Consider the following 27,011-nt stretch of genomic DNA (forward strand, 5'->3'; position numbering starts at 1 on the left):
GATGTGAGTTTTCCCAACATCCAATTCGCATGACATGGTCCGGGGGGGCTGCGGTCCGCATTAAAAAATGATCCTGTTCATCTTCTGGGCCGATTTAGGTGCAAATTCAGGCAAAAATTCGGACCTGATTGGCACCTGAACTGGTGAACAGGGACTCACCGGACCCCAGGCACGAACCCCCCAGCCGCGTATGCGTGAACCAGGCCTAAAACAGAACGCCAGCCCTAAATGTATTTAGATTTGGATAGAACTCATAAGGGTAGAACCTCTGTCAGGTTTTTAATCCCCTCTGTGTCCCTGGACATTTTTTTTTTCTCTCTCTCTCTGTGATATCTGTTTCTGGGGCAGAAAATGTGAAGAAATCACCCAAAGAAGGACAAAGACAGCGACAAAAAAAAATTCCAACGCTTACTCGCTCTACTCATAAGTGAAAAAAAAGTCTGTAGGTTGATAATGATCAGCCTGCATTAATTTATGTAAAATCTTTATCCCCCCCCCCAAAAAAAAATGTTTGCTGTAATTACTTAAAAATGTGTGTGCTTCGATTTGTTAGTGTATCTAAATCTGATAGAACATATAATACTCTCCCCCCAGACTGACAATTCTGCTGTTCAAAGGTGTCTCTGTTGCTTCTGTGTCCAGAATGAAAAAAAAATTGTAGCACCCTCCTGGTGTAGAGTACGCTGCTAGGTAAATTTAGTTTGGGTCCCCTGTATTCAGTGGAGCAGGGATTGATTATCTAGGGCTGCTCAGGGTTTCATGGAATGCTGCTCAGTTATTTCCCCCTGTCTACTAGAGCAGAGCTTGAGAAATTTGGTTTGAATCTAGGAGCCAGCTAAAAAAAGTTAGAAGCCAATATTTTCTGAAAGCAGACACCCTAGAGCACTGATTCTCAACCAGGGTTCCTCCAGAGGTTGCTAGGGGTTCCTTCAGCATTGGGCAATTTCTGCCTCTCAGATAAGTTCCCACCTACACTATTGATCTTTTTAGCTATCTGTAAGGAGGTAATTCTTCCCAATGACCACAAGTGTAAGGACCATTCCTCTCACTGACCATCACACTAATGTATCATGAGTTGTAGAGCTCTAATTTTTAGCAGGGGTTCCTCGAGATCAGAGAACTATTTCAAGGGTTCCTCTGTGTTGAAAAGGTTGAGAAAGGCTGCCCTAGAGAGTAAAATAGTGGTCGTTCCTATTATTCATTTCAAATATTTCTTTATTGGGTTTTAAAAAATATATATATATAACAAATAGTTAATAAGTACATAGAAGAGGGAAACCAATATCTCAAACCATATCACGGTAGAATTCAGGTGTGAGTATCCATTTTTTCCACACGATATTACCGCATAGGTCTAAGAATAGGTCTAGGAAAAACAACATTTCAGTAAAAAACACAAAAGTTAATTTTACGGGGCACAAACAAAATGCAATAAATTACCCAATTTTTGGGTAAAATGTAAAAGCTGAGGTTGCACCGAGTAAATAGATACCCAACATGTCAAACCTTACATTTGCATGCGCCTGTGTAATGGCGACAAATTTCAGTACCCTATGTTTCCCATAGGCAATGCTTTAAAAAACCCTTATGTGTGTGCGGTGATATGTAACGTGCAATCAACATTCTCAGGAGTAGGAGCCCGCCACGTGTGTTTACATTGGTAGGTGTGTATATGTGGGGGGACCTCCATTTTTTTGGAGGGGGGGAGTTTTATGTGCTTGGGTGTAACGTTCATTTTTTAAAATTAAAATTTTTTAATCAACCTTTTTTTTCTTCCTTTACAGGGGACCCCTGTGTGATGATTTTTTTGGTGACCGGTTCTTTTTAACCTCATGCTGACCAGCCGCCGCAGTTGTACTGTGACAACATGGCTCTGCTGCGTGAATCACCGTCATTGTATGTTGGTACCATAGACGGCCACTAGCACACGTGCCCCCTGCTCGAACACAAACCCGATGCGATCGCTAGGGGCACATGGAGAACTGGGATCTGTGTGTGTAAGAACAGTTTCCAGTTCTCTGAGGGGAGAGGAGACAGATCGTCTGTTCATACAGAGTATGAACTTCAATCTATCTCTTCCCCTACACAGTCCCCTCCCCCCTTCAGTTAGAACACATTCTAGGACACACTTAACCCCTTCTCTGCCCCCTAGTGGTTAACGCCTTCTCCGCCAGTGACATTTTTACAGTAATCAATGCAATTTTATAGCATTGATCGCTGTATTAATGCTAATGGTCCCAAAAATGTGTCAAAATTGTCCGACGTGTCCACCATAATGTTACAGTCCCGATAAAAATCGCAGATCGCCACCATTACTAGTAAAAAAAAATAATAATAAAAAAGCCATTAAACTATCCCCTATATTGTAGATGCTATAACATTTGTGCAAACCAATCAATAAACACTTATTGCGATTTTTTTTTTTACCAAAAATATGTAGAAGAATACATATCAACCTAAACTATGTGCTCCACTGGATGTAATGCAATGCAAATCACACTGTATTACATTCTTTCCCAGCCTTGATGGCCGGGGAAACAGTCAACTGGGATCTGGAAGTGACATCACATGTCACTTCTGTGTCAACAACAAGAAGGGAAGGAAAGTGGACGCGTGCCTGCTCTCCTCCCTACCCTCTACCCAGAGTCACTCGTTATACCAGTGCTGCAGATGGGCAAGCGAAGCTTGGAATAAATAGTGGAGGGGCGCACGTGGGGTGTGTGCAGCATTCGGGCAGTAGCCCAGGCGCAAGGACAACATTTCTTGTCGCCATTGCGACCTGGGGTGTGTTGAGCCCTGTTCTAGAGGATTCTAGAAGTATAGTGGAACAGAGCAGGCAGCCTGAATATTTATGGAACTCCAACTAACCCCTGGGGAAGCGTACTCAGAAGGTGGAGAGAAAGAGCTCATAAATAGTCTGAGGCCTGAGCAGCAAAGGCAGTCCTATTGGGTCCAGTCCTACAGGAGGAGGCCCCTGTGCAGGGGCTCTGCCCCTCATGCAGGGCCCTATAGGAAGTCTTATGGAAGTCACAGAGATCCCAGCTAGGCTTAGCTTGGAACCTATTTGCAAATCTGCCTTTGGGGATCAAGTTGTGTTTGGAAAAGCTCACTGGAGAGAGCCAGGAGGAAGTTTGTGGGAAGTCCAGCAGTCCTATACATCTCCCTTACTAGGAAGAGACTAATGGATATAAAGTAAGATACTCACAAAGTCAGGTCTCTCACCTCAACCCATTCTGTCCAAATTTTCAAGATGTAGCAATTTCAGTTGGACATATCTATCTCTTGTAGAAATCATCAATGATAGGTATTGTTGAATACCCTCCTCCCAATGATCATCTGCTAGGGTAGGTATATCGCTTTTCCAGAATGAGAAAAAATTCAGAGTAGAGGGCAGAAAGAGGTTTATCCTCACTGTCTGACTGCGGGAGGCTTTCAATATCATGGTACTCAAGCGGCTAGGGAATTGGACCCAAAAGCATGGTGTATCTGGAGAAATCTAAAGAACATCCAATTGGGTAACCCATTCCTAATTTTAAGCTCATCAAAGGTAAGTAAACACACATGAGACACAATGTCACCCAGAGTTGAAATTACAAATCTGGCCAAAATGACAGGATCTGGAATGGAATTAAAGTGTGGGAGAGTAGTGTTACCATATAAAGGGGTGTATGGAGACCAACAGTCTTCCCTGGCAAACTTAGCGCTAACCAGCCCCCAAACTCAAAAGGTAGTCTTCATTGGAAGAGTAACATTTGGGTTGGATCATGGGCTCCAATAGACCAGGTTACGGAGCTCAGAGTAGGAACCAAGTAGTGCTGCTTCGAGGGTGGCCACAGGGTGACTTCCTAAAGCATGAATGACTTCCTAAAGCATTTGTCCTTGGTTGATCATTACTTATTTAGATTGACTGGCTGCTGCATGTACAGTGTATTTGTTGGGTTACAAGGGCCACAAGTTTTAAAGGACGAGTCTACCTTTAAAACTCATCACTGGGAAGGTAAAAACCCTTCAATCAAGTGGGGCTTAACCTGCACTGCCGGGTTTAAATGCTTGTTTAGATCTAGGGGGCTGCAAAAAGCAGTTTTACTTACCCGATCGTCCACTCTCTGGCAGCCAGAGCTCTCCTCTGCTCCCCTATGTTCCCCTATGCTCCAGCAGTGGACTGTCCCTTGGCATATCTAATGCTAGACTTTGGGTTCTGTATTGGACGTGATGATGTCAGAGGACCTGCAACCAGTAGAGCATAGGAAAGGTAAACTGCGTCTTACAGCTTATAGGGAACTTGTGGAAGCAAAGGATCAGGTAAGTATAACTGCTTTTTGACCCCCTAGATCTACGTAAGCATTTAACTCCCATGGGGACACCCCAACTGCACGGGAGCATTTTTTCTTTCCCGGGAGTTCAGCTTTAACTAGAAAGCCCCTGGTCATCTCTTCTTATACTCCTAAACTGTCTTAAGATAACACACATTCCCCTTTCTCTACTCCCTATCCAAGTGTTTACCTACCCGCTCCAATTGTTTCAATCCTGGCCAGCTAAATCTAGTGTGGAGCCAACCAAACCTGCCCAGTTATGTTCTATATTACATGTGTCAAACACAAGGCCCATGGGAGAGACAGAACTCCTATTACTGACCCTTCGCATCTCTGTGCAGACGCAGAATTCTCTTCTTTGTCTCCCCTGGTCTCAGAATTCAGTAGACTCCGACAGATGATTCCAACGCTCCTCTGATCCTCCTCCAGACCTTGCACTATCTGCTTCCCAGCTCTGCCCCCAGCCTCTTCCCAGCAGCAGCACAAGTTAAGGGTGGTGCACTGTGATGTAAGGGAGGGTGGGGGACTCTCGACTTTGGTTAGTCGAGGGACTCTTGAAATCTGATGTAAGAGGGGTGTGGGGTGCTCTGAACATCTTATAATTATTATTATAATAAAGTTCTATGTCAGTTGAAATGGAGGGCCACACACCACTGCTATCATACATAAGAAACTTTATTAGAGACTGCCCAGAACACTATGGCAGAACCATTTTCTGTCTGAGCAGTGTTCAATAAAGTTTCTTGTGGATGATACCAGTGGTGTACAACCCTCCTTTTCAGACTTGCATCATCAACTACAGGAGTGTGATTTTAAGTCTTAAATGATTACTAAAACCAGTAATAATCAAATGCAGAGGCAATTATTTAAAATGATTAAGAGTAGATACATTTACATTGTATTATAGATAAAACCAGCCCTGCGAGGGCAACCATAATGCTAATGCGACCCGTGATGAAATGGAGTTTGACACCCCTGCCCTATATACTTGAATGGGACATACTCTTGGAGCAATGTCCTTTTCAATTATTGGGACTGCACAAGCATAGACGGCACGGGTGTGCGCAAAACGGCGTATCCATACGTCCCTCATCGTCATAGGCAGCTAACGGGTGCGCACATCGTGGACCGCGATCGTGGCACGGAGAGGCAGAGTGGGGACATGCCTATCTAAACAAGGCATTTCCCTGTTCTGCCTAGCAACATGGCAGGGATCTACTGCTCCCAGTGATCAGGAGCAGTGATCTCTGTCATGTTCTACTGAGCCAATCACCCTACAGTTAGAACACACTGAGGGAACACAGTTAACCCCTTGATCGCCCCCTAGTGTTTAACCCCTACCCTGCCAGTGACATTTACACAGTAATCAGTGCATTTTTACAGCACTGATCTCTGTATAAATGCCAATGGTCCCAAAATAGTGTCAAAAGGGTCTAATGTGTCCGCCGTAATGTTGCTGTCATAATAAAAATCGCAGATCGCCACCATTACTAATAAAATAAAAAATAATAATAAAAATGACATAAATCTATCCCCTATTTTGTAGACTTTTTCGCAAACCAATCAATATACCCTTATTGCAATTTTTTTTTACCAAAAATATGCAGAAGAATACATATTGGCCTAAACTGAGGAAGAATTTTTTTTTTTTTTGGAGATATTTATTATAGCAAAAAGTAACAAATATTGCTTTTTTTTTTTTCCAAAATTGTCACTCCTTTTTTGTTTATAGCGCAAAAAAAAAAAAATGCAGAGGTGATCAAATACCACCAAAAGAAAGTTCTATTTGTGAGGAAAAATGAACGTCAATTTTGTTTGGGTACAATGTTGCGTGACTGCGCAATTGCCAGTTAAAGCGACGCAGTGCTGTATCGCATAAAAGGGCTTGGTCAGGAAGGGGGTAAATCCTTCCAGGGCTGAAGTGGTTAAAGCCTGCCCACCTCTGGTTACCAATAATAAAGAGATATGTATTATATGTTACCGGTCACTGTTAAAGACCACATTAAAATGTTGCTACGGGTCCTTTGCGATTTCTAGTTATGCTCTTCTGCAAAGCACAATTTTAGAATAACTAACAATTTCAGTGGATACATAAATTATCGAAATTGTGGTTTACACTCAGCAGTGAGGCTTGTGTGCGCATGTTATGTTGCAATTTCTGAATTTAGTGTGACATTTGCAGTACATGATCAAACAGCGTTTTTTACTGAGACAATTTACTAAGAACAGAATACGTGATATACAGTGCTTGCACATAAATATACATGATCAAATTAGTCTACAGTAGGTGTAATTGTATGCAGGAACTGAATTAGAAATGTATATTCTGTCAAAGCTGTTATGAAGGGGTTTACTGACAGCTATGTAATACTAGCCTGAACTGACATCAAGCATTAGTCAAACAGCATTTTAAAATGGAGAAAAAAGGGGCCACTAACAATAAATTGCATTTAACTCAATTTACTAAACTATGAGGCTTTTGTGTTGTTTTATTTTTTATTTTGCTAGAATGATAGTTTTCAGCTAAGTGACTGTCATTTTCAGCTCTCATTATCTTTCGTTGCTGATAATAACTATTTGTTATATCAAATAATGATCATAATAGCTTAGTGAATCCCTAAAGGGGAAGTTCCGCTAATCTGATCCCTCCCCCCCTCCGGTGCCACAATCGGCACCTTTCAGGGAGGATGGGGGTGCAGTTACCTGGATAATCCAGGTAACTGCACCCACTTCCGGCCAGACCGCCGCAGACCCCCGCAGACGCCCCGCCCCCCCGTTGTGTTCTGGGAAACACACAGTTCCCAGAGACACAGCGGGGGACCATAAGAGACGCGCAGCGCGACTCGCGCATGCGCAGTAGGGAACCGGGCAGTGAAGCTGTAATGCTTTGCTTCCCGATTCCCTGACAGAGGATGGCGGCGGGGGCAGCAGTGAGACGAGCGATCGCTCGTCACCTGTCGCCGATATTGCTGGACCCTGGGACAGGTAAGTGTGATTTTATTAAAAGTCAGCAGCTGCAATATTAGTAGCTGCTGGCTTTTAATATATTTTTTTTTTTAGGTGCAGAACCACTCCATTTACACAGCAGACACAGGTGCAGCCCATGATAGCTCTATGGGGGCTGGCTGCAAACTGAAATGTGTCAGTTTACATCAGGCTATCTCTGATCTGTCACATTTAGGTCAAGGAAAATGGAAAAGGACACAGAGGTTCAGCGGGAGAAAAGATCATCCAGCGCATTTCGCCTGAAGTTGGGATATCAGCAGGAGAATATTGAGGTCAGAAAACTTAGCTGGATCTCTCCCAACTTGGATGTCCAATTATCTAAACTGTTCAACCCACACCAACTGAGTGGGAGGGGTAGTAGCTTGTGTCTGGGGGTCAAGAAGAAACAACGTGGATTTGTCCCAGTTAATACGTATCCCTGAAAAGTGACCAAATTCATTAAACAGGGCCAGGGCTGCTCTTAGAGAGGAATCTGTGTCAAATAAAGGAGGGTGTCGCCCGCATATAAAGATGTCTTCTCTTCTAGAGATCCCACCCGTAAACTGCTGACCAAGCCAGATTCCCTAATATGAATTGGCAGAGGCTCCAGGGCTAGGGCAAAAAGGGAAGGAGACAAGGGGCATCCCTCCTGGGTCCCCCGCTGTAATGGAAAGGACTCAGAGATTCTATTGTTGGTACGAATCCGAGCTCTAGGGGACCTGTACAACATTTCCAGCCACTGAAGGAATTTGGGCCCAAACCCGAATCTACTCATCACTTCCCATAGAATGTCTGAATCTACTGAATCAAACGCCTTTTTGGCATCTAAAGACGCTATGACCTTTTGTCCAGTCACTGTTGTCATGGGGGGTAGCGAGATTCAGAAAGAGGTGGCGGAGGTTGATATCAGTGCCCTTCCCAGGCATGAACCCCGTTTGGTCAACATGAATGACATTTTCAAGTATTCCAGGTAAACGATTAGCCAATATCTTTGCTAGAATTTTTGCATCCACATTAAGAAGCGATATTGGTCTGTATGAGGAGCACTCCTCACGGTCCTTCCCCTGGCTTGGGCTCCAGAACCACCACCACTGCCTCTGACATAGAATCGGGCAGGGCCTCCAATAGAAAGAATTGTTTAAATAATGAAGTAAGGGCAAGCAGGCCCAAATGCTGTGTATAAAACTCTGTGGGGAGTCTATCTGCCCTCGGGGTCTTCCCTGATTTGAGTTGAGTCATAGCCAGCTGGACCTCCTCTAAGGCAATGTCCTGTTCTAGGTTAACGCAATTGTCTGAGTCAAGACTAGGAAAGGTGTGCAGGTCAGATGTGTTATAGGTCACCTAAGTACCTAAGAAATCTGTTAATTATATAAACGGCGAACTTAGTATTCCCCCCCATCATGATCTTTAACCCCACTAATGTGTGTCATGGCAAATTGACCCTTAGCAAGCCATGCCAGCAACCTACCATTCTTATTGCCATGTTCAAATATTCTCTGCGCTGTATATAACATAGACTTCTGGGTCATGTCTACTCAGAGCAAGGATAGCCACGGCTGGGCAAACTGCCAGGCCCCATATGCAGTAGGATTGGGGTCAGCAACATAAGAAGCCTCCTTTACACCAACCTCCTTCTCCAACTCATCCAGTGACTGTGCAGAGGCCTTATGAGCTGCCGCAGTACGGGAGATGTAAGCACCTCAAGACCAGGCTTTAAAGGCATCCCAAACAGTCGTTGGGTTAGTAGAGTCAGTAAATCCAGTACTGGCACACCCCCTCCTGAACACTCTCCTGAACAGCAGGATCCTCTATCCAGTTCTCGGACAGCCTCCACAGTCTCTCCCCCGGTACCCTGAACCTCAGCTTAATGCATACTGGGGCATGGTCCGAGACACCCCTGGGAAGGATGGCAGCCTCAGACACTCTATTAAGCATGGTGCGGAAAGGGAACATTAAATCGATACGTGAGAAAGTCCGAAAGGATGGGATGAAAGTGTAGCCAGGCATCCGCCAGATCTAATGCACTCACCCACTGAGCCAAGCCAAGAGACCACTGGGAGGCAGAGGAGAACCTGTCCAGATCAGGAGTAGGGTTCATATTAAAATCTCCCAGGAAAAGCACATCATCAACCCCATAGGCCAGCACTGTTAGCATAATAGTGCCAAGCAAAGAAACATCAGCAGGGGGCGGTAAGTAAAGCCCCACTGGTACCAGGGGAACATCCTCTAATAGGGCATGCATCACTATATAGCGACCCCCCCGGATCTAAATTAAGGTCTAAAAGCTGAAATGGAAGAGATCTGCGTATCAGTATACTGACCCCCCTAGAGTAGCTGGAGTGCATGGCATGATAATGCGAGCCAAACCATGCCCACTTAAGGCCTAGAATATGAGACCCCACAAGATGTTATAACTAGAAAAAGAAAAAAAAAGGCAAAAAACAGCCCAAGGTGGGACTTTAAAGGCACATTGGACGATAAATGAATACAAAAGTATATTTTATTGATAACAATTCATTGTGCAAATAGAGCAAAAAGATAAAGAGTTAAAAACACGTATTACACAATATACTTTTAAATCCATTTATCGTCCAATGTGCCTTTAAAGTCCGACCTTGGGCTGTTTTTTGCCCTTTTTTTATTTTTCTAGTTATAACTTTTCAATACGGATATGGCCATAGGAGTGCTCTCTTTTCTCTATTCATTACCTCACGAGATGTGTCTCCTGCAAAATTACAATGTAAGCCCTTGTACACGCGGTCAGAGATTCCGACGGAATGTGTCCTATCGGACTGTTTTGTCGGATATTCCGACTGTGTGTGGTCTGCATCGGACTGTTTCCGTCTGAATATTCGACGGACCAACCTTTCCAACTTGCCCGTAAAATTTTCCGACAAAATGCTCCTATCGGACATACTCCGATCATGTGTAGCCTACTCCGAGGGACAAAGTACCACACATGCTCAGATCAAATTCCTAGACCAAAGCTATTGGCTACTAGCCTGAACGTAGTCCCGTCGTAATGAAATAACATTGGATAACGTTATGTACAATCGGATTTTCCGACAATTTAGTCCAACCGTGTGTATGCAACATCACTTCCGGACCTCTTCCGGAATCGGTTGTCGGAATCTCCGACCGTGTGTACAAGGGCTAAGGGTTATATTTTTTGAGGTAATTAAACACTAAAGATCTCTTAACTGTGGAGTTGAGACCCCGTACATTCCACAAAATCACAGAGACAGTTGACATAAGGCTAAGGTAACATAACTGAAAAGGCCCTCACTCCATCTCCCCAGGGGACTTCAGATAGAGGGACTCGCCCAAACAGGGCCAGTCCTGCACCAAGACTACCCCTCAGTGTTAACACATTGCCATTAGATATATCAAAGATAGACAGACCATGACAAAGGAACAACAGTGTAATGATATATAGTAAAACCATATACAAAAAGGTAACAAAACATAGAAAACCCATTTTTCGAAACATGAACCGCAACTACCAACCTTCCCCTCCCCCCACCCCACAGAACCCACATCATTTGAGACCGCTTAGATCCCCAATAACCTGCCCGAAGGCAACTGGAACTCAGGAGACGCGTTTCAAAATGTGAGTGAGAATCACCCCATAATAGTCTTTAGTCCTTTCTGCCTTCTGGAACTGATAGCGGAGAAAGATACATAAAGTTCCCGTCAGGAGGTACTGGATAAAGGAATAATAGAACCAGAATAGAGTCAGAATATTCACCTGGACCAGGCCAGGGGCACAACGCTTGAAAATCCATGCAGCAAAGATATCCTGATTGCCTCTGCAAGCTGGGAGGGAGCCCAAAACTACTGGTGGAGCTCTCTAAACACAGAAGGGGGCGAACCAGGGTAAGTAACAAGAACCCTAACAAGTGACGAAATAGAAGGATCCCATATCTCTCAGCCCAGAGACAGCAGCCAGAGGTGTAGTATCCAGATCATGGCTGGACTGGGACAAAAATTTGGCCCTGGACTTCATCCAGACCAGCCCACTTTAATTTTGCAAACAAGCACAAAAACAGTATATAAAACTATACGTAATTTTGCAAAAAAACATAAGTAGCATAACATAAGGAGTCCTCACTAACCTCTTTTATTATTTCACTTATTCTCCTCTGTATTTTTCTCATCTTTCTCACATCACGTTGCGTGAAGTTGAGGGCAAGCCATGCAGCCATTACTTTGTCACTGAAACCGGCCCACTGAGCCATCGGCCCACCGGGAAACTCCCTGTAGTCTCAATGGCCAGTACATGCCTGATCCAGATTGTAGTAAAGGCCATGGTCTTCATCCAGGTGGGGGTAGGAACTCCAGCCAGTTCGCTACATCTTTGGAAGAATTAAAGAACCGTCGTAAAAGAAGAGACTGCACTATCCAAACATAAAAAAGCTGCTAACACAACCAAATGGATATTTTTAGATAAAAAGTGTACAATCTAAGTAAACATGTAGCGCTAACCCAAAAAAGAAAAAAGTGAAGAAAATACAAAAACTTGTATATTAACCGCTGTGTGCAACCACCTAGGGCTATGCCAATGTTCCTTATGATAGGAACGTTAATCTAAATAAACACCAAAGTGGTGCTAATAAACAATTTATCTCAAAAAAATGTGCATTAGATGTGTCTATAAGACATTTACCACATAAAAATATATTGCTTTGTGTGCAAAAACAGAAATAATCAGTATCCCAAACAAAACAGTTTGTTGGTATAAACATTGAGTCTCTTTGTTTGATAGGAATAATCCAGTCCCACGTGTGTAGTCAAATGATCAGTCCACCTTCACTCTTTTTTTTTTTTTTTTTTTTTTTTTTTGCCACCTCAGTGAGTTTATGCAGGAGACTTAATTCACCTTGCAGCTCATTTATATCTCCTCCCAATTCCACATCATCGTGGCGTATTTCCTTACTTTTTTCTTCTTTTTCTTTTTTTTATTAGTTCCTTCATCTCAGTTAAAAAAGATTTTTTGTACAAAGAGCATAGTGCTTTCCACAATTAACAAATATCCACCTTACGTACATAAGTAATACAATACGGAGGGACGCCCCCGACTCGCACTTCGCGCCGGGCGCGCCCTCCGCCCCAACCTCCCCATCCCTCCCACCCACACCCTCTTCGAGCACACACTGCTAGCGCGAGCCCCGCTAATAATGGTCAGCTAATTAAAGAGCAATAGCAACAAGTTGGTATGGAGAGGGAGATAAAGGAAAAAAAAAAAAAAAAAAAGGACAAAGGGGAGCCAAGGAGGAAGAGCCATCGCCGCCAGCGCTTCAGAAAGTGCTAAGTCGCCCTCACATTAGCCTCCTCAGGGGGATAACCCATATCGGTCAGCCACGGGTTCCATATTGCTCCAAATTTTTTTTAGGTTGTTTTGCTTTATAAACATAGCTCTCTCGCACCAGATGGTAGAATTGATTGCATTTGACCAATGTTCAATTGTCGGGGGGTTTTTGGCTTGCCAATTTACAGCTATCAGCCGTCTGGCCTGATATAAACATCTCAAAACCGACAGCTTGATTAAGGGGGAGATTCTATCCTCCTCAAAAATCCCTAATAAGCAAATCCTGGCCTCTGGTTTCAGGGAGATCTTAAAGATCCTGTTTATACTAAGTACAATTTTTAACCAGTATCCATACAATTTTGGACATTTCCAAACCATATGAAAAAGGTCCCCCAGTGCCCCGCATCTGGGACAGCTGTCGCTGGCTTTCCTGCCAATTTTCCACAATTTATAGGGGGTATAATATACCCTGTATATAAGAAACAAATGTGACACACACTGCGATGGGGATATAGAGACCAATCTCCCCTGTTCGAGGATCTTATCCCATTGTTCCTTGGTTATCGGGCCCACATCTCCTATCCACCCCAACCTGCTCTTCTCCGGGCCCTCTCCCTTCAAGGTCCTTCCCCTGATCTTGGTATATAATCTGGAGATCTGGCCTTTTGCTTGCCGGCGGTCCATGAGTCCCTGGAGTAGAGGAATTTCGGTCCGTTCAATCTCAAATGACCCGTATTGAGCTTGAATACCATGTCTAAACTGTAAATATTTGTAAAATGTCTTGTTAGAGACATCAAATTCCTGTCTGAGGGCTTCAAAAGATTTCATTACATTCCCGTCGTACAATTGCACCAACCTATTGATTCCCTGTCTGTCCCATTCTAGAGATCTATCTATATTGTTTAGTTCATGTAAGTGTCGATTGTGCCATAGGGGCATGTAGCCGGTTACCCCCACGTATCCCAAGGTTTGCTTTGCATTGTGCCATACCTTCCTCATTAGTGTATTGGTGGGGCATCTATGGGCAAATGAGTTAGCCTCTAGGGCTTCAGCGAGTAGCTTGTGGGGTGCCCCGACCATCATCAGTTTATGGTTTGGGGACCCTCCCTCTTGGAGCCCTGCCCCTTCTAAATTCTGGAGTTGGGCGGCCAAGAAGTATGAACTCAAGTGGGGTATGGCCAATCCTCCCTCCGCTACAGGAAGCTGCATCGTCTGTAGCCCAATCCGGGCATGCCCCTTTTTCCAGATTAAATCTCGGATAAGAGAATCCATTTTTTTAAACCACTTCTGATTAATCCAGATTGGGGAATTGTGTAGAATATACAATATTTGTGGCTGCCAGATCATTTTTATTAAGTTACACCGTCCTGCCACCGAGAGAGGAAGGCCACACCACCTGTTAAGTTTCTGCTTCAGTTTAGTTAATAATGGTAATAGGTTTTCCTTGATATACTGATTCACTTCCCCGGAGATCCAGATACCCAGGTACTTCAGGCTAGATACTGTCTCCAGACCCTGGATCACCGGTGGCGTCCATTGGACCCCAGGACTAAGCAGTGGTAGGAGAGCTGATTTACTCCAGTTGATTACAAGGCCAGATTGTTGGCCAAACTCCCCCATCATCTGCACTACCCTGTTCAGGGTTGAATCCATGTCCCCAATAAAGAACAGGACATCATCCGCGAACAGGGTGATTTTATCCTCCCTTACACCGCGCCGGAATCCCTGGATGTCCAGGCGTGATCTTGCCATGACAGCCAGGGGTTCCATGGCTAATACAAACAAGAGGGGTGACAATGGGCACCCCTGTCTTGTGCCTCTCTCCAGCTGAAAAGCCTCCGAAAATTCAGACCCCAGCTTGACTTTTGCCCTGGGCCGATTATAGAGTAGTTTTATCCATTGGATAAATTGAGTACCAAGGCCAAACCTCTCCAACACTCCCCACAAGTAGCCCCAGTCCAGGCTATCGAAGGCCTTAGTCGCATCTAAGGCCAAAATGGCTCCCGGCCCATCGTTGTCCCTGGGTGTTTGAATATTAAGGAAAACTCTTCTGATATTGGTGCTGGTTGTCCTGCCCGGGATAAAACCCGACTGGTCTGGATGTATTAGTTTATGGATATGTTTATTTAAACGGGTTGCTAGGGCCTTAGCTAGAATTTTAATATCCGAGCACAGCAAGGATATTGGCCGATATGATGAGACTTCCTGTTGGTCTTTCCCCTCCTTAAGTATTAGAGTTATATTGGCTTCCAGCATTGAGGCGGGGAGTTCACCCACCTCAAGTGCATGGTTCAATGTCTCCAAGAGCTCCGGCAATAGCACTTCACCATAACGCTTGTAAATTTCCGTTGGCAACCCATCTGGGCCTGGGGATTTATAATTGGGCATTGCAGCTACTGCGTTTTTCAACTCATCCAGCGTAAGTGGGGCCTCTAGACATATTTTATCCTGTTCTGGTAATGTTGGAATTGTTGCTTGAAGTAGGAAATCTGTAGCAAAGCTACCTTGACCTCGCGGTGGTGATTTATATAAGTTATTATAGTAATCATAGATTACTCTCATGATCGCGGGGGGGCTAGAGACAAGGTCGCCGTTTGGCGACTTAATCACCTGGGCTGCTGTAGGGGAGCTGTTAGTTTGGACCAGAAGGGAGAGGGCTCGGCCCACCCTCTCCCCTTCACCGAAATAGTGCTGCCGTTGGAATATTCGCCGGTTCTCTGCCTTTTTTAAAAGAGCCATTTTATAAGCTTGTTGGCTATCTAGCCATACCTTCTGACTTTCAGGTGATGGGGCATCTAAATATGCGCTTTCCGCCATGGTAACCCTATTTCTTATTGCTGACTCCTGTTCTCGAGCTTTCTTTTTAGTTATTGTAATTTGTTGGATTAATATACCTCTAATATAGGCTTTAAGAGAATCCCACACTATTCCGGGTGAGGCTGTACCCTTGTTTATTAGAAGGAATTCCTTTATCTTATCCAGAAAAGGACTAGAACTATCCATTAGCTCCAGCCAGCCGGGGTTTATCTTCCACTCCCCTGGGCCTGTTCTGGCTCCCAAGGACACCATAATGGACAAGGGGGAATGGTCTGAAATCCCCCTTGCCCCATATTCGATGTCCTGTACCACTTCTGCTGCCTCTTTATTTCCAAAAATCATATCAATTCTTGACAACGTGTAGTAGGTCCTAGAAAAACAGGAATACTGTCTCTCCTGGGGATGTCGCGTTCGCCATAGGTCGCTCAATCCTGTTTCGGATAAAAATCCCTGCAGTCGCCCTGTTCTAGCCCCGTCAGGTTTAGGAAACCTATCCAGGTTCCCGTCAAGTGTTTCGTTAAAATCACCTAGTACTATCCACGGAACTCCCGGCTTATCCAAACAGAATGTCAGTAGTTTGTACATAACCTCCAGCTTAAAGGGAGGAGGTATATAGATATTGGCAAAGATGTAGTATTGCCCTCTCATCAGACCATATAGAAAAACAAATCTCCCCACCTCGTCGATAGAGGCCTCCTTACATAGAAAATCCGTGCCCCTCCTAACTAAAACACTCACTCCTCTTGAATATGACGTATGGAAGGAGTGGTAGTATGCTTGGAATTTCCGATTATTTAGCTGTGAAGCTGTGCTAGGCGTTAGGTGCGTTTCTTGCAGAAAAAGTAAGCCTGGGCCCCCCCTCTCTGTTTCCAGCATAACCGCTGCTCGCTTCTTGGGATCTCCCAACCCCCTCACGTTCCACGATATAATGCTTACTCTACTCATAGCCACTGGCAGTCGCTATGTTGGCCGGGGGCAGGGGGAGAGGGGGGAGGGAAACCCACCCTCTCACGGCAGGCCCCCTCCCCCCTCCCCCCCCACTCCATCCCAGCCCCCCGTACCCACAGTGTGCGCTCGAAGATCCCCCCTCCCTCCTGCCCTCCCACCCACCCCTACCTACCCATAGCCCTCCGCCCCACCCATCCCTACTCCTCAAAGTGTCCCTTAGCCCCCCCACCACCCCACCCCCACTCCTCTGCCCATCAGGGCATCCCCTAGGGGTCGCTATGGTGGCCCTCTTATGCATTCACTCAAAAAGACCCAAGGCGCCCCGCCCCATCCCCCCCCCCCCGCCCCTCAATTTACCTGGAGGTCCGCCCCAGCTAGTTCCAAACATAATGTTCATATAACACCATCTTAATCCAGCATTCAATTGAGCTCATCCCCTCATATAGAGAGAAAAAAATAAAAAAAAATTTCACATATATATATTATATGTTTGTGCTATTTTCACCCTATACAGGTGGCCTTGCTTGGTGCGACTTATCCCCTCAATCATATATAAATGCTAATCCAATCACTCTATTATTCTATAGTTGCTATACTGTTATTATTCAATTCCCCCCGATATAGTGAGAGAGAGAAAAAAAAAAAAAAGAAGAAGGGGGGGGGGGGTACTAGCTTGACCCCCACCTACGTAATAAAAAGTGTCCCTAATATCCCATTTATTGCATAGCATTCCATCTCTAGACAATAAGTGCATTTGTGCCTATTATGTGCATACGATATGCTAAATGATTAGATTTTTTTTTTTTTTTTTTCTTCCCCTTTCCCTTTCCTTCCCCCTCTTCCCCCCCCGTGCCAAGCTCGTATTACCTATAAATGTTACAATATCTCAAATTACATAACATACCATTCCTAGACGTTATAATTCTGCGTGTATAATTGACATAGCTGATTGGTGATTAAGAATTTCTTCGTGTAGATCTCAAATTAACTTAAGAGGAGAAAAAAAAAAAAAAAAAAAAAGGGGGAAAAAAAAAAAAAAAAATTTTTTGAGAAGAGGAGGGAGGAGGATACCAAGAGGGATCCCCAGCTCCCCAGACACAATAGCGCTGGAGAGCACTAAAGATCCCCCCCATGTTCCTCCAGCCACCTCTTAACCTCGTTTGGGGTGCTAAAGAAGAGGGTTGAGCCCAGGGCAGTCATGCGTAGTCGAGCCGGGTATAACAATGCATAGGCTATATGATGTTCTTGCAGAATACGCTTGATGGGGATGAATTCCGCCCTCTGCTTCTGTAAATCTGGTGAAAAATCCGGGTAAAATGACACTCTAGTCCCTTTATAGAAGATGTCCCTTAATTCTCTGACCCTTTGCATCAGAATGACTCGGTCGTTGTAGTTCATAAATTTCAGTATCAGTGGTCTAGTGCGGCCTTCTGGTAGCCTAGCTCTAATTGGCACTCTATGTGCCCTTTCTATAGCAAAGAGTGCTGTAAAGGAAACGTCCCCCAGGAGTTCTCTAAACCAGTTTTCCAAGAAGGCTATGGGGTTAGAGCCCTCACTCCCCTCTGGTAGACCAATCAAGCGTACATTATTCCTGCGATTTCTGTTCTCAAATTCATCTAATTTTGACGTCTGGATAGTAAGCTGCTTCTGTAGCCCAATTATTTTTTGCTGGAGCGGATAAAGCTCATCCTCAACCGTGCTTAGTTTTCCCTCAAGTACTGTGGTTCTTTCCACAGTGTTACTCAGCAATTGGCCCATGGAGTGTAGTTCAACTTTAATGCTAGTTAGCTGGTTATCAAGGCCGCGGATAGAGTCTTTACAATCATTAACTGCAGCCAATATGTCTCGTAGCGTGGGTTCACCTTCCCCTGCTAGTGGACGTGTTACGGGTTCTACTGGTGCTGGTACATTGCATGTTACCGTGCCCTCTACTAGCCCCGGGTTATTTGCTTTGTTGCCAATTAGTGAGGCATTAGGGTTTAATGCTGGGTGACCAGTGCTTCTCCTTTCTGATGTCATCCCTTGTGACCTTGACTGCCCGACTATCTGGTGATGACCTTTCCTAGTTGGTGAAGTTGCATGTGCATAGCGTTCGAGTTTTGCAGCTGCTGCTGCAGAGGCCTGGCTTGCTTTTTCTTTGCCTGCCCGGGTTTTCTGGTTCCCCTCGCTAAGGAGTGTATCCTCCGTGGCCTTTTTACTGAGCATGGTCTGGGGCTAGGGGCAGCTTAACTAGGAATGAAAAAGTGGTACGGCAGGAATGTAGCAATGGTGGGCAAAGCCCTCTATTCCTCCCTTTGTACTATATTATTACAACACAGAGCAATGTAGCTAGTACAGCGACCTTAATCCAAATGCTTGGTAATCTTGCTAACCCCACACCAGGATCAATGCGATTGCGTATTTAAATACAGTTTAAGTAGTATTATAAAGCAGGTGAATTTATGTAGCATTATGTAGTGCTTTTCGGCTCTTAAACCCTTAGGGAGCAGTTCAACAGTCAGGCCGGATGGTTTCGTATTTTTGCTTATCACAAGAGAAACAGGGGATAACAGGGAGTTGGATGGAGGGTATCCGCTATATGTAAATCTACTTGTTACCAGTGGTCATACATGGCAGATCTTGTCCCATACATTTTCGCTTGTATTTCTACCTCCTCACCCCCCACTCGTCTCCCCGTGTTACCACTCAACCCAGGCCGATGCCACAGATTGCACAGATGCTCCGCTTGGCAAGTCAAGATTCTGGAATCCCCGTTCCACATGCGGTGTTCAAAGAGCCCTCTTCTGCGCTACAGTTCGTTTGTAATCTCGCGATGCTTTGGCCTATGCGGTGACGTAGCTTCCCCTCGGCTCTCCTCGGCTACCTCCGGGTACGCCGCTCGCTCTACGCTTCTCCGCGGGGACGCTGGGAGGGGATCTCGCGATAGCTGGATCACCCGCGGGATCGCCCTCAGCCGCTACGGACACACAGGCTCCGTTTCGCTCGGGCTACCTCCACAGAGTTTACAGGGGAAAGAGGTAGGGCCATCCCAGTGTAGGCTGCATGTTCTAAAAGCGCTGCATCCAGGCAACTATCGGGGGGGACGAGGGGAGGCGCAGGCAGTGCAACCTCTCACACTCTCACTCACTCATCCGGCCACGCCCCCTCCTGTCCACCTTCACTCTTAAAGAGATATCATCCAAACACCACGTGACAATCCTACCACCACTGTGGACGCGGGCTTACCAAACGTATCTGACCCAAAGGAATATATATTCAAAGGGTCATACGGGCTTTTTGTAGTACCAGTAGAAATTCCAACTCAGGAATAGGGATGAGCCGAACACCCCCCGTTCGGTTCGCACCAGAACTTTCGAAACGGACCCCAAATTCGTACGAACGTTAGAACCCCATTGAAGTCTATGGGACTCGAACGTTCGAAATTAAAAGTGCTAATTTTAACAGCTAATATGCAAGATACTGTCCTAAAAAGGGCTTGGGGACCTGGCTCCTGCCCCAAGGAACATGGGTCAATGCCTAAAATGTTTTTAAAAATGGCCGTTTTGGCGGGAGCACTGATTTTAATGACGATTAAAGTGAAAAAAAAAAGTGAAATATTCCTTTAAATATGGTGCCTGGGGGGTGTCTGTAGTATGCCTGTGAAGTGCCACGTGTTTCCCGTGTTTAGAACGTTCCCTGCACAAAATGACATTAAACGGAAATAACACCATTTAAAACTGCTTGCGGTTTTAATGTTATATCTGGTTCCTGCAATATGGTTGAAAATCATTGAGAAACATGGCATGGGTAGCCCTCCCTGCCCATTACCAGCCCCTTTGGGTTTTGTACGCATATTAAGGGGAACCCCGTACCCATATTAAAAAAAGGAAATACGTGTGGCCTCCAGGCCCTATATACTCAGAACAGCAGTATACAGGCAGAGACTGTGTAGGTTTGTTGTGTTAAGTTGAATCTGTTTGTAATTTTCAACTGGTACATTTTTAAAGTGTAGCTCCAGTCAAAAAAAACAATTTTTAAGCTTTTTGGAAAACATAGGGAAGGGTTTTCACCCCTGTATAATTTGTACAGCACGCACAATCTCCTAACACTGACTGAAAGCTCTATTTAAAACGAGCAAGATCTTTAGCTATATAGGTGGATATAGTGGTGTATACTGCGTTCAGAGCACGCAGACAGCACGCACAATCTCCTAACACTGACTGAAAGCTCTATTTAAAACGAGCAAGATATTTAGCTATATAGGTGGATATAGCGGTGTATACTGCGTTCAGAGCACGCAGACAGCATGCACAATCTCCTAACACTGACTGACAGCTCTATTTAAAACGAGCAAGATAGTTAGCTATATAGGTGGATATAGCAGTGTATACTGGGTTCAGAGCACGCAGACAGCACGTACAATCTCCTAACACTGACTGCAAGCTCTATTATAAAAGATAGATATATCGCTAGATATATAGGTGAATATAGCGGTGTATACTGCGGTCAGGGCATGCAGACAACAACCACTACAGAAGAGCGCTGGCGGCCTTATATAGTGTGGGGCGTATACTACACAGCCTGAGCTATGATTGGCCACAGGCATCCTGCCTGTGGCCAATCATGTCTCTCCTCGTTGCCGGCGCTGTGATTGGCCAAGCATGCGGGGTCACAGTGCATGCTTGGCCAATCATGAGCCAGCAATGCACTGCGCCATCGCAGTGCATTGTGGGCCGTGAGTGCCACACGAATTTGGCGCGAACGGCCCATAACGTTCGGAATTCGCCGAACAGGCGAACAGCCGATGTTCGAGTCGAACGTATGTTCGACTCGAACACGAAGCTCATCCCTACTTAGGGAGATTAAATCTCCAGGGAAATATCAAAACGGTCTCTCCACCAGTATACTTGATAATGATAGGTTTTCTCCAATTGTATAAAGGTCCAGCTCAGGATGTTGGACGCATTGAAATAAGAAGATGGGGCCATATAGTGTAATACCATTAAAAAACAAAATTTATTAAAATAATAACAAACTTACATTCGAGAAGTGAATCAAGCGCTTTTCAAATAAAAATCAGCTGCAGTGGAGTCCTCCCGACGCGTTTCGTCCTCGTAGACATCGTCTGGGGTCAGACTGATATTCTGCAAAGCTATAGGGATTGGACTGCGGAGGACTGGGGTAAAGTCATTTTCTCTGGTGAATCCCCATTTTTGGGACATCTGGAAAAAACCTTGTCCAGAGAAGGAAAGGTGAGAACTACCATCAGTCCTGTGTAATGCGAACAGTAAAGCCTCCTAAATTCATTCATGTGTGGGGTTTAGGGTTGCCACATCATCCCTTTAATCCAGAACACATATTAATTACACAGGTTCTGAGGATGATTTAATGCAGATAAGGCACCAAGTGAGTTTAATTACCACCTTAATCAGCCATGTGTGTAATTAATGTCTGTCCTGGATTAAAGGGATGATATGGCAACCCTAGTGGGGTTGCTTCTCAGCCAAGGAGTGGGCTCACTCACGGTTTTGCCGAAGAACACAGCCATGAATAAAGAATGGTACAAAAACATCCTCCAAGAGCAACTTCTTCCAACCATGCAAGAGCAGTTTGGCGACAAACAATGCCTTTTCCAGCATGATGGAGCACCTTGCCATAGGGCAAAAGCGATAACTAAGTGGCTTGGGGAAAAAAATATTGAAATTTTGGGTCCATGGCCAGGAGAATCCCCAGACCTTTATCCCATTGAGAACTTGTGGTCAATCTCCAAGAGGTGGGTGAACAAAAAAACCCCCCCCACAAATTCTGACAAACTCCAAGCATTTATTATGCAAGAATGGGCCGCCATGAGTCAAGACGTGGCCCAGAAGTTGTTTGACAGCATGCCACGCTGAACGACAGAGGTCTTGTAGTAAAAGGGTCAACACTGCAAATATTGACTCTTTGCATAAACATAATGTAATTCTCAATAAAAGCCTTTGACACTTATGCTTGTAATATAACTTCAGTATACCATAGCAACATCTGACAAAAAGATCTAAAAACACTAAAGCAGCAGACGTTGTCAAAATTAATATGTGTCCCAATAAATATATTTCTTGAATGTAAAAAAAAAAAAAAAAAAATTAATATGTGTCCTTCTCAAAACTTTTGGGCTATACATTCATTTTTAGTTTTCTTGACTGACCAACTCCAGGCTTCTGGGGCATATACAGAACAGGATTTCGGAGGAAACCTAAATTGACTTTTTAGATAATATGAATATTTGTTGGTTTTCTTATTGCACCAGCCCCATAATGTACCTCTATTACCAACAAGAAGATACAGGTACCTACATATAAACATGAATGCATAACAGAGAGGTCATTGACAGATTACAGTTTCTTCCTATAGCCTCCTACAGAAGCTTCCCCTAGTTGTAGGATGAACAGGTCCTTTAAACTGTCAGTTCTTTCATGTGTTCTGCAGGTCAACAGAGGGGTATTCATTCCTGTAGAGGCAGAAAAGACAGCACGCATAAAATGTGAGAGTGGAAAGGAGAACAAGGAAGCACCTTATGCATCAGCCAAGTGAAGCATTTAGCACATCGGTAAGTAAGGAGTGCTTGTATACAGAACTCAGGCTCAAAGTGAGTGGAAGTTCATGAAATCTTGCTCCTGATCCGGGACGATCACTTATACAGTCGCTAGCAAGATGGGTCGAGTAGGATTTACCGTTATACTTGTAATTACCATATTGCTATTGGGCCAGATCAGCGGACAGACTTCTAGCGTAAAAAACAAGAAGGACCGTCGCTCCAAGGATAAAGGTGAGATGTGAGAATTTTGGTAATCTGATTTATCAAAAAAAATTTTTGTTTACAAACTTTTTATTCAAAAAACTTGGTGCTTTATCAAATTTTAGTTGCACAATGTATGACTCAGAAGCCCAAGCATGGTCATAAAATGGGGGGGCATCCAGATTATTAACACTTTGGGGTCTCAGAACAACAATATGAGGGTACTTAGGGCCAACGCAACACTTTAGAGCATATCTAAACCCTAAGAACAAACATTTGAAATACTGCAGCTTACCACTCCTGGGATGTGGTGGTTGCTTTAGTTTTATTTATTAAAAGCTTTAGTACATTTTGTGAAAGAAAAGAAAAATAGATATTTGGGGGGGGGTCAGGAAGTTTTTTTTTCCCCCGCAGGAGAAAATTGGATCATGCTTTGCTGAGGTTTTTTTGCCTCCCTCTGGGTCAGCTGTGGGTATAGGATTGTGCATATAAGATTGATTGATTTTTTTTTCCCTTTTATTGGTTGAACTAGATGGACTTGTGTCTTTTTTTCAACCAGGCTAACTATGTAAGATATCTGTGTGCAATGAGCTGCTGATTAAAACAATGTTATCATTGTTAAAGGTATTAGCTATTCTCTGTGATCTACAGAACATCTCCCTCTATGTAAATGAGCCAAGGAGAGAGGGTGGTGTTTGTAATCCAAATCAGGAAGGTGGCCTAGGGGGACAATGCTGCTCTTTCAATGATGCAGTACGGTGAATGAGCAATGTCACTCTATGTTAGAAAGTGTCTTACTGACAGGATTACTAGTTGCAGTCACCACATCTAAAGACTGGTAAGCTGCAATAAATTATATTATGGTTGTTGGGCTTGGACATGCTTTAACTATGGCCACTGCTAACCATGCAACTCCAATAGGCACTGGCAGCATTGGGGGCCCAGAACTAACTGGCTACATAGTCATTTAAATAGTAAAGGAAATAGTGTTGGCAAATACATTTGGATAAATATATATAGTTTAGAAGCCTCTAACAATGCTATGAAACAGTATTCTGGTCCATCTATGGCTAACTTAAGCCTAACCCTGAGGCTTAAGTGATCTTTTTCATTGACTGAATTCTTTTGTTGAGAAAACAAAGAGAAAATTTGACCAGTTCAATGTATGTTCAATTTAATAAAACAGTTGTATTTAGACCTTATGCTGTTTTATATAAACATACCTCCTCTTGTCTGCATCCCCCCCCCCCCCCTAGAGTAACAGGCGCTCCTCAACTGCTCATACACACTGTAACACTGTATAAGCCAGAGAACCTGTGTGAATGAGCCCTTAAATATTTTTAATAATTTTTTTTCATTTTTAATTTTTTTTTTACAATTCTTTATTATTTTCTTACCATTTACTTTTTGTATCACTGTTGGAGGGATTAGGTGAAATATCAGGGTGTCTCACATTTGAGGACAGAGATCCCCAATCCTTTTGCTGCATCCTAAGCTGCACTGCATATGAATGAAAAGGAAGTGCTCTGTACAGAAGTGCAGGGGGCGCCGGCGACACACGGAGCCGCTTGGAGACACCCGGAAACATTCCATTCCTGAGTGTGTCTGAGCCTCTTCGAGTGTCTGCGGGTGCATCCGAGCATCTCCAAGCGGTCTCCGATGCCCCCCCTACCTCTGGCCACATGCGGTACTGCATACAATAGCAGTCACTGTAGAATGAATTATCTGAGTTTCCATTGACTTCTATGGGGAAACTTGCTTTGATATACGAGTGCTTTGGATTACAAGCATTCTTCTGGAACGAATTATGCTCGTAATCCAAGTTACCACTGTACTTAGTTTTAAAATTATGTTGACGTTTATAACATGCCTCCCTGAGATCAGAAAAAAAGAAAGTCCTTTAGGCAGAAGAGAAATAGGCAAAGGACATCCTTTTCCCACAATGTCCACATTATATGGACTATGAAAAAAATAAAATGCAAGTAATGATTGGTTAAACCCACACTTGCTTGTGCCACAAAACAAATGCAACCATTTAGCGACTGGATAAAAGGTGTAGTGTAGTAAGATACTTTGGGGTCTATTTATAAAACATTTGTTCGGATGAATGTCACAAGCGTTTATCCAGGATACATAAATATTTCTCGTATCAGACTTCTTATGACAATGTCGCAGTCCCGCTATAAGTTGCTGATCGCCGCCATTACTAGTAAAAAAAAAAAAAAAAAAATTATGAAAAATTTCATAAATCTATCCCATATTTTGAAGACGCTATAAAATTTGCGCAAACCAATCAATATACGCTTATTGGGATTTTTTGTTTTACCAAAAACATATAGCATAATACATATTGGCCTAAATTTATGAAGAAATTAGATTTTTTTACATATTTTATTGGATGTATTTTATAGCAGAAAGTAAAAAATATAGTTTTTTTTTTTAAATGTCGGTCTTTTTTTGTTTATGGCGCAAAAAAAAAAAAACACAGAGGTGATCAAACACCACCTAAAGAAAGCTCTATTTGTGGGGGGGGAAGACACATTTTATTTGGGTACAACGTCCCTCGACCACGCAATTGTCAGTTAAAGTGACAGAGTTCTGTATCGCTAAAAATGGCCTGGTCATGAAGGGGTGTAAACCTTCTGGAGCTGAAGTGGTTAAACCCACAATTGCTTTTTCTTCACTTACTTTTTCCTTCTACTGGTTGTGTCACAAAACAAACGCAAACATTTAAAGTCTGGATAAAAGGTGTAGTGTAGTAAGACACTTTGGGGTCTATTTATAAAATATTTGTTTGGATGAATGTCACAAGCATTTATCCAGGATACATAAATTTCTCCCATACTATGACTTCTCATGATTATCAGCTCCCTCTAGTGGCCAAAATGCAATATATTTCCTGATCAACCACTTGCTGACTGTATACTGTATATATACCGAGCCAAGGCGGCTCTCCTGTGCAGGATCATGTACCCAGTACGTGATCCTGCTCTTCTGGGTCTGGGACGCGCACACGCACCACCGGCGACCCACTCCAGCTGTGATTGGACACAAGCAGAACAGCGGTCTGCCTATTTAAAGGCAGGCAGCTGGTCTGTCAGTACCCTGTTTCCCCGCAAATAAGACCTAGCGTGATTGTCGGTGCTGGCTGCAATATAAGTCCTACCCCCCCCAAATAAGTCCTAGTTAAAGTCCTTGTAGGTCTTATTTTCAGGGTAGGGCTTTTTTGGGGGGGAAACAGGGTAGGGCTTATTTGGGGGGGTAGGGCTTATATTGCAGCCATCAAAGACAATCACGCTAGGTCTTATTTTTGGGGAAACAGGGTAGGGAAGGTCAGAATGCAGTGTATTTTCTGATTAAGGTATTTCAGAAAAATATTCTGCATTTTGGCCACTAGAGGGAGCTGACAGTCATAGGAAGTCATAGTAGAGAAAATACAGGGAAAAATTCATCCAACAGATGTTTTATAAATAGATCCCTTTATTAGTTACGCGGTAGGTTTTTTTTTTTGTTTTTTTTATATAGAGGTCAGATCAAAAAGGTCAGCTGTGGAGGAAAGAGGGATGGAGGGATTTAGCCCAGATGAGAAACAGTTGGGAGCTATGTGTTTATCTGAAAAGTCTTTAACAAGTACAGTCTAATAAAATTAAGTCCCTGCAAGTACACTGGGTCCATTTCAGTGTTTACACAGCTCAGACAGGAAATGTTGCGGATTTTCTGGAAAAAAAAGGCATGAAAAGAATATTTGGTGTAGAACATGTAAAAAAAAAGAAGATCGCTGCGTCCTAAATACAAGGACACTGTGCTCTGGTAAACAGCAGGAAGGATAACATTTAAATAGCTATTAAGAACATGGTGACATCTGAGAGTATATTCAGAGCTT

General features: G+C 43.9%; 1 protein-coding gene across 1 annotated transcript in view; it reads left to right on the forward strand.

Annotated features, from left to right (window-relative positions):
• Positions 1-22,858: 22,858 nt before the first annotated feature.
• Positions 22,859-27,011, forward strand: part of CLEC3A (C-type lectin domain family 3 member A) — a 20,459-nt gene continuing 16,306 nt past the window's right edge. The window contains exon 1 of the mRNA XM_077454495.1: positions 22,859-23,158. Within this exon, the coding sequence (XP_077310621.1) occupies positions 23,044-23,158 (115 nt within the window). The 5' untranslated portion in view covers positions 22,859-23,043. The remainder of the gene's footprint in view (positions 23,159-27,011) is intronic.

The sequence above is a fragment of the Lithobates pipiens genome, unplaced genomic scaffold, assembly GCF_037356315.1.
Source record: "Lithobates pipiens isolate NorthernLeopardFrog02 unplaced genomic scaffold, aLitPip1_a1.2 Scaffold_10, whole genome shotgun sequence".
Lineage (NCBI taxonomy): Eukaryota > Metazoa > Chordata > Amphibia > Anura > Ranidae > Lithobates > Lithobates pipiens.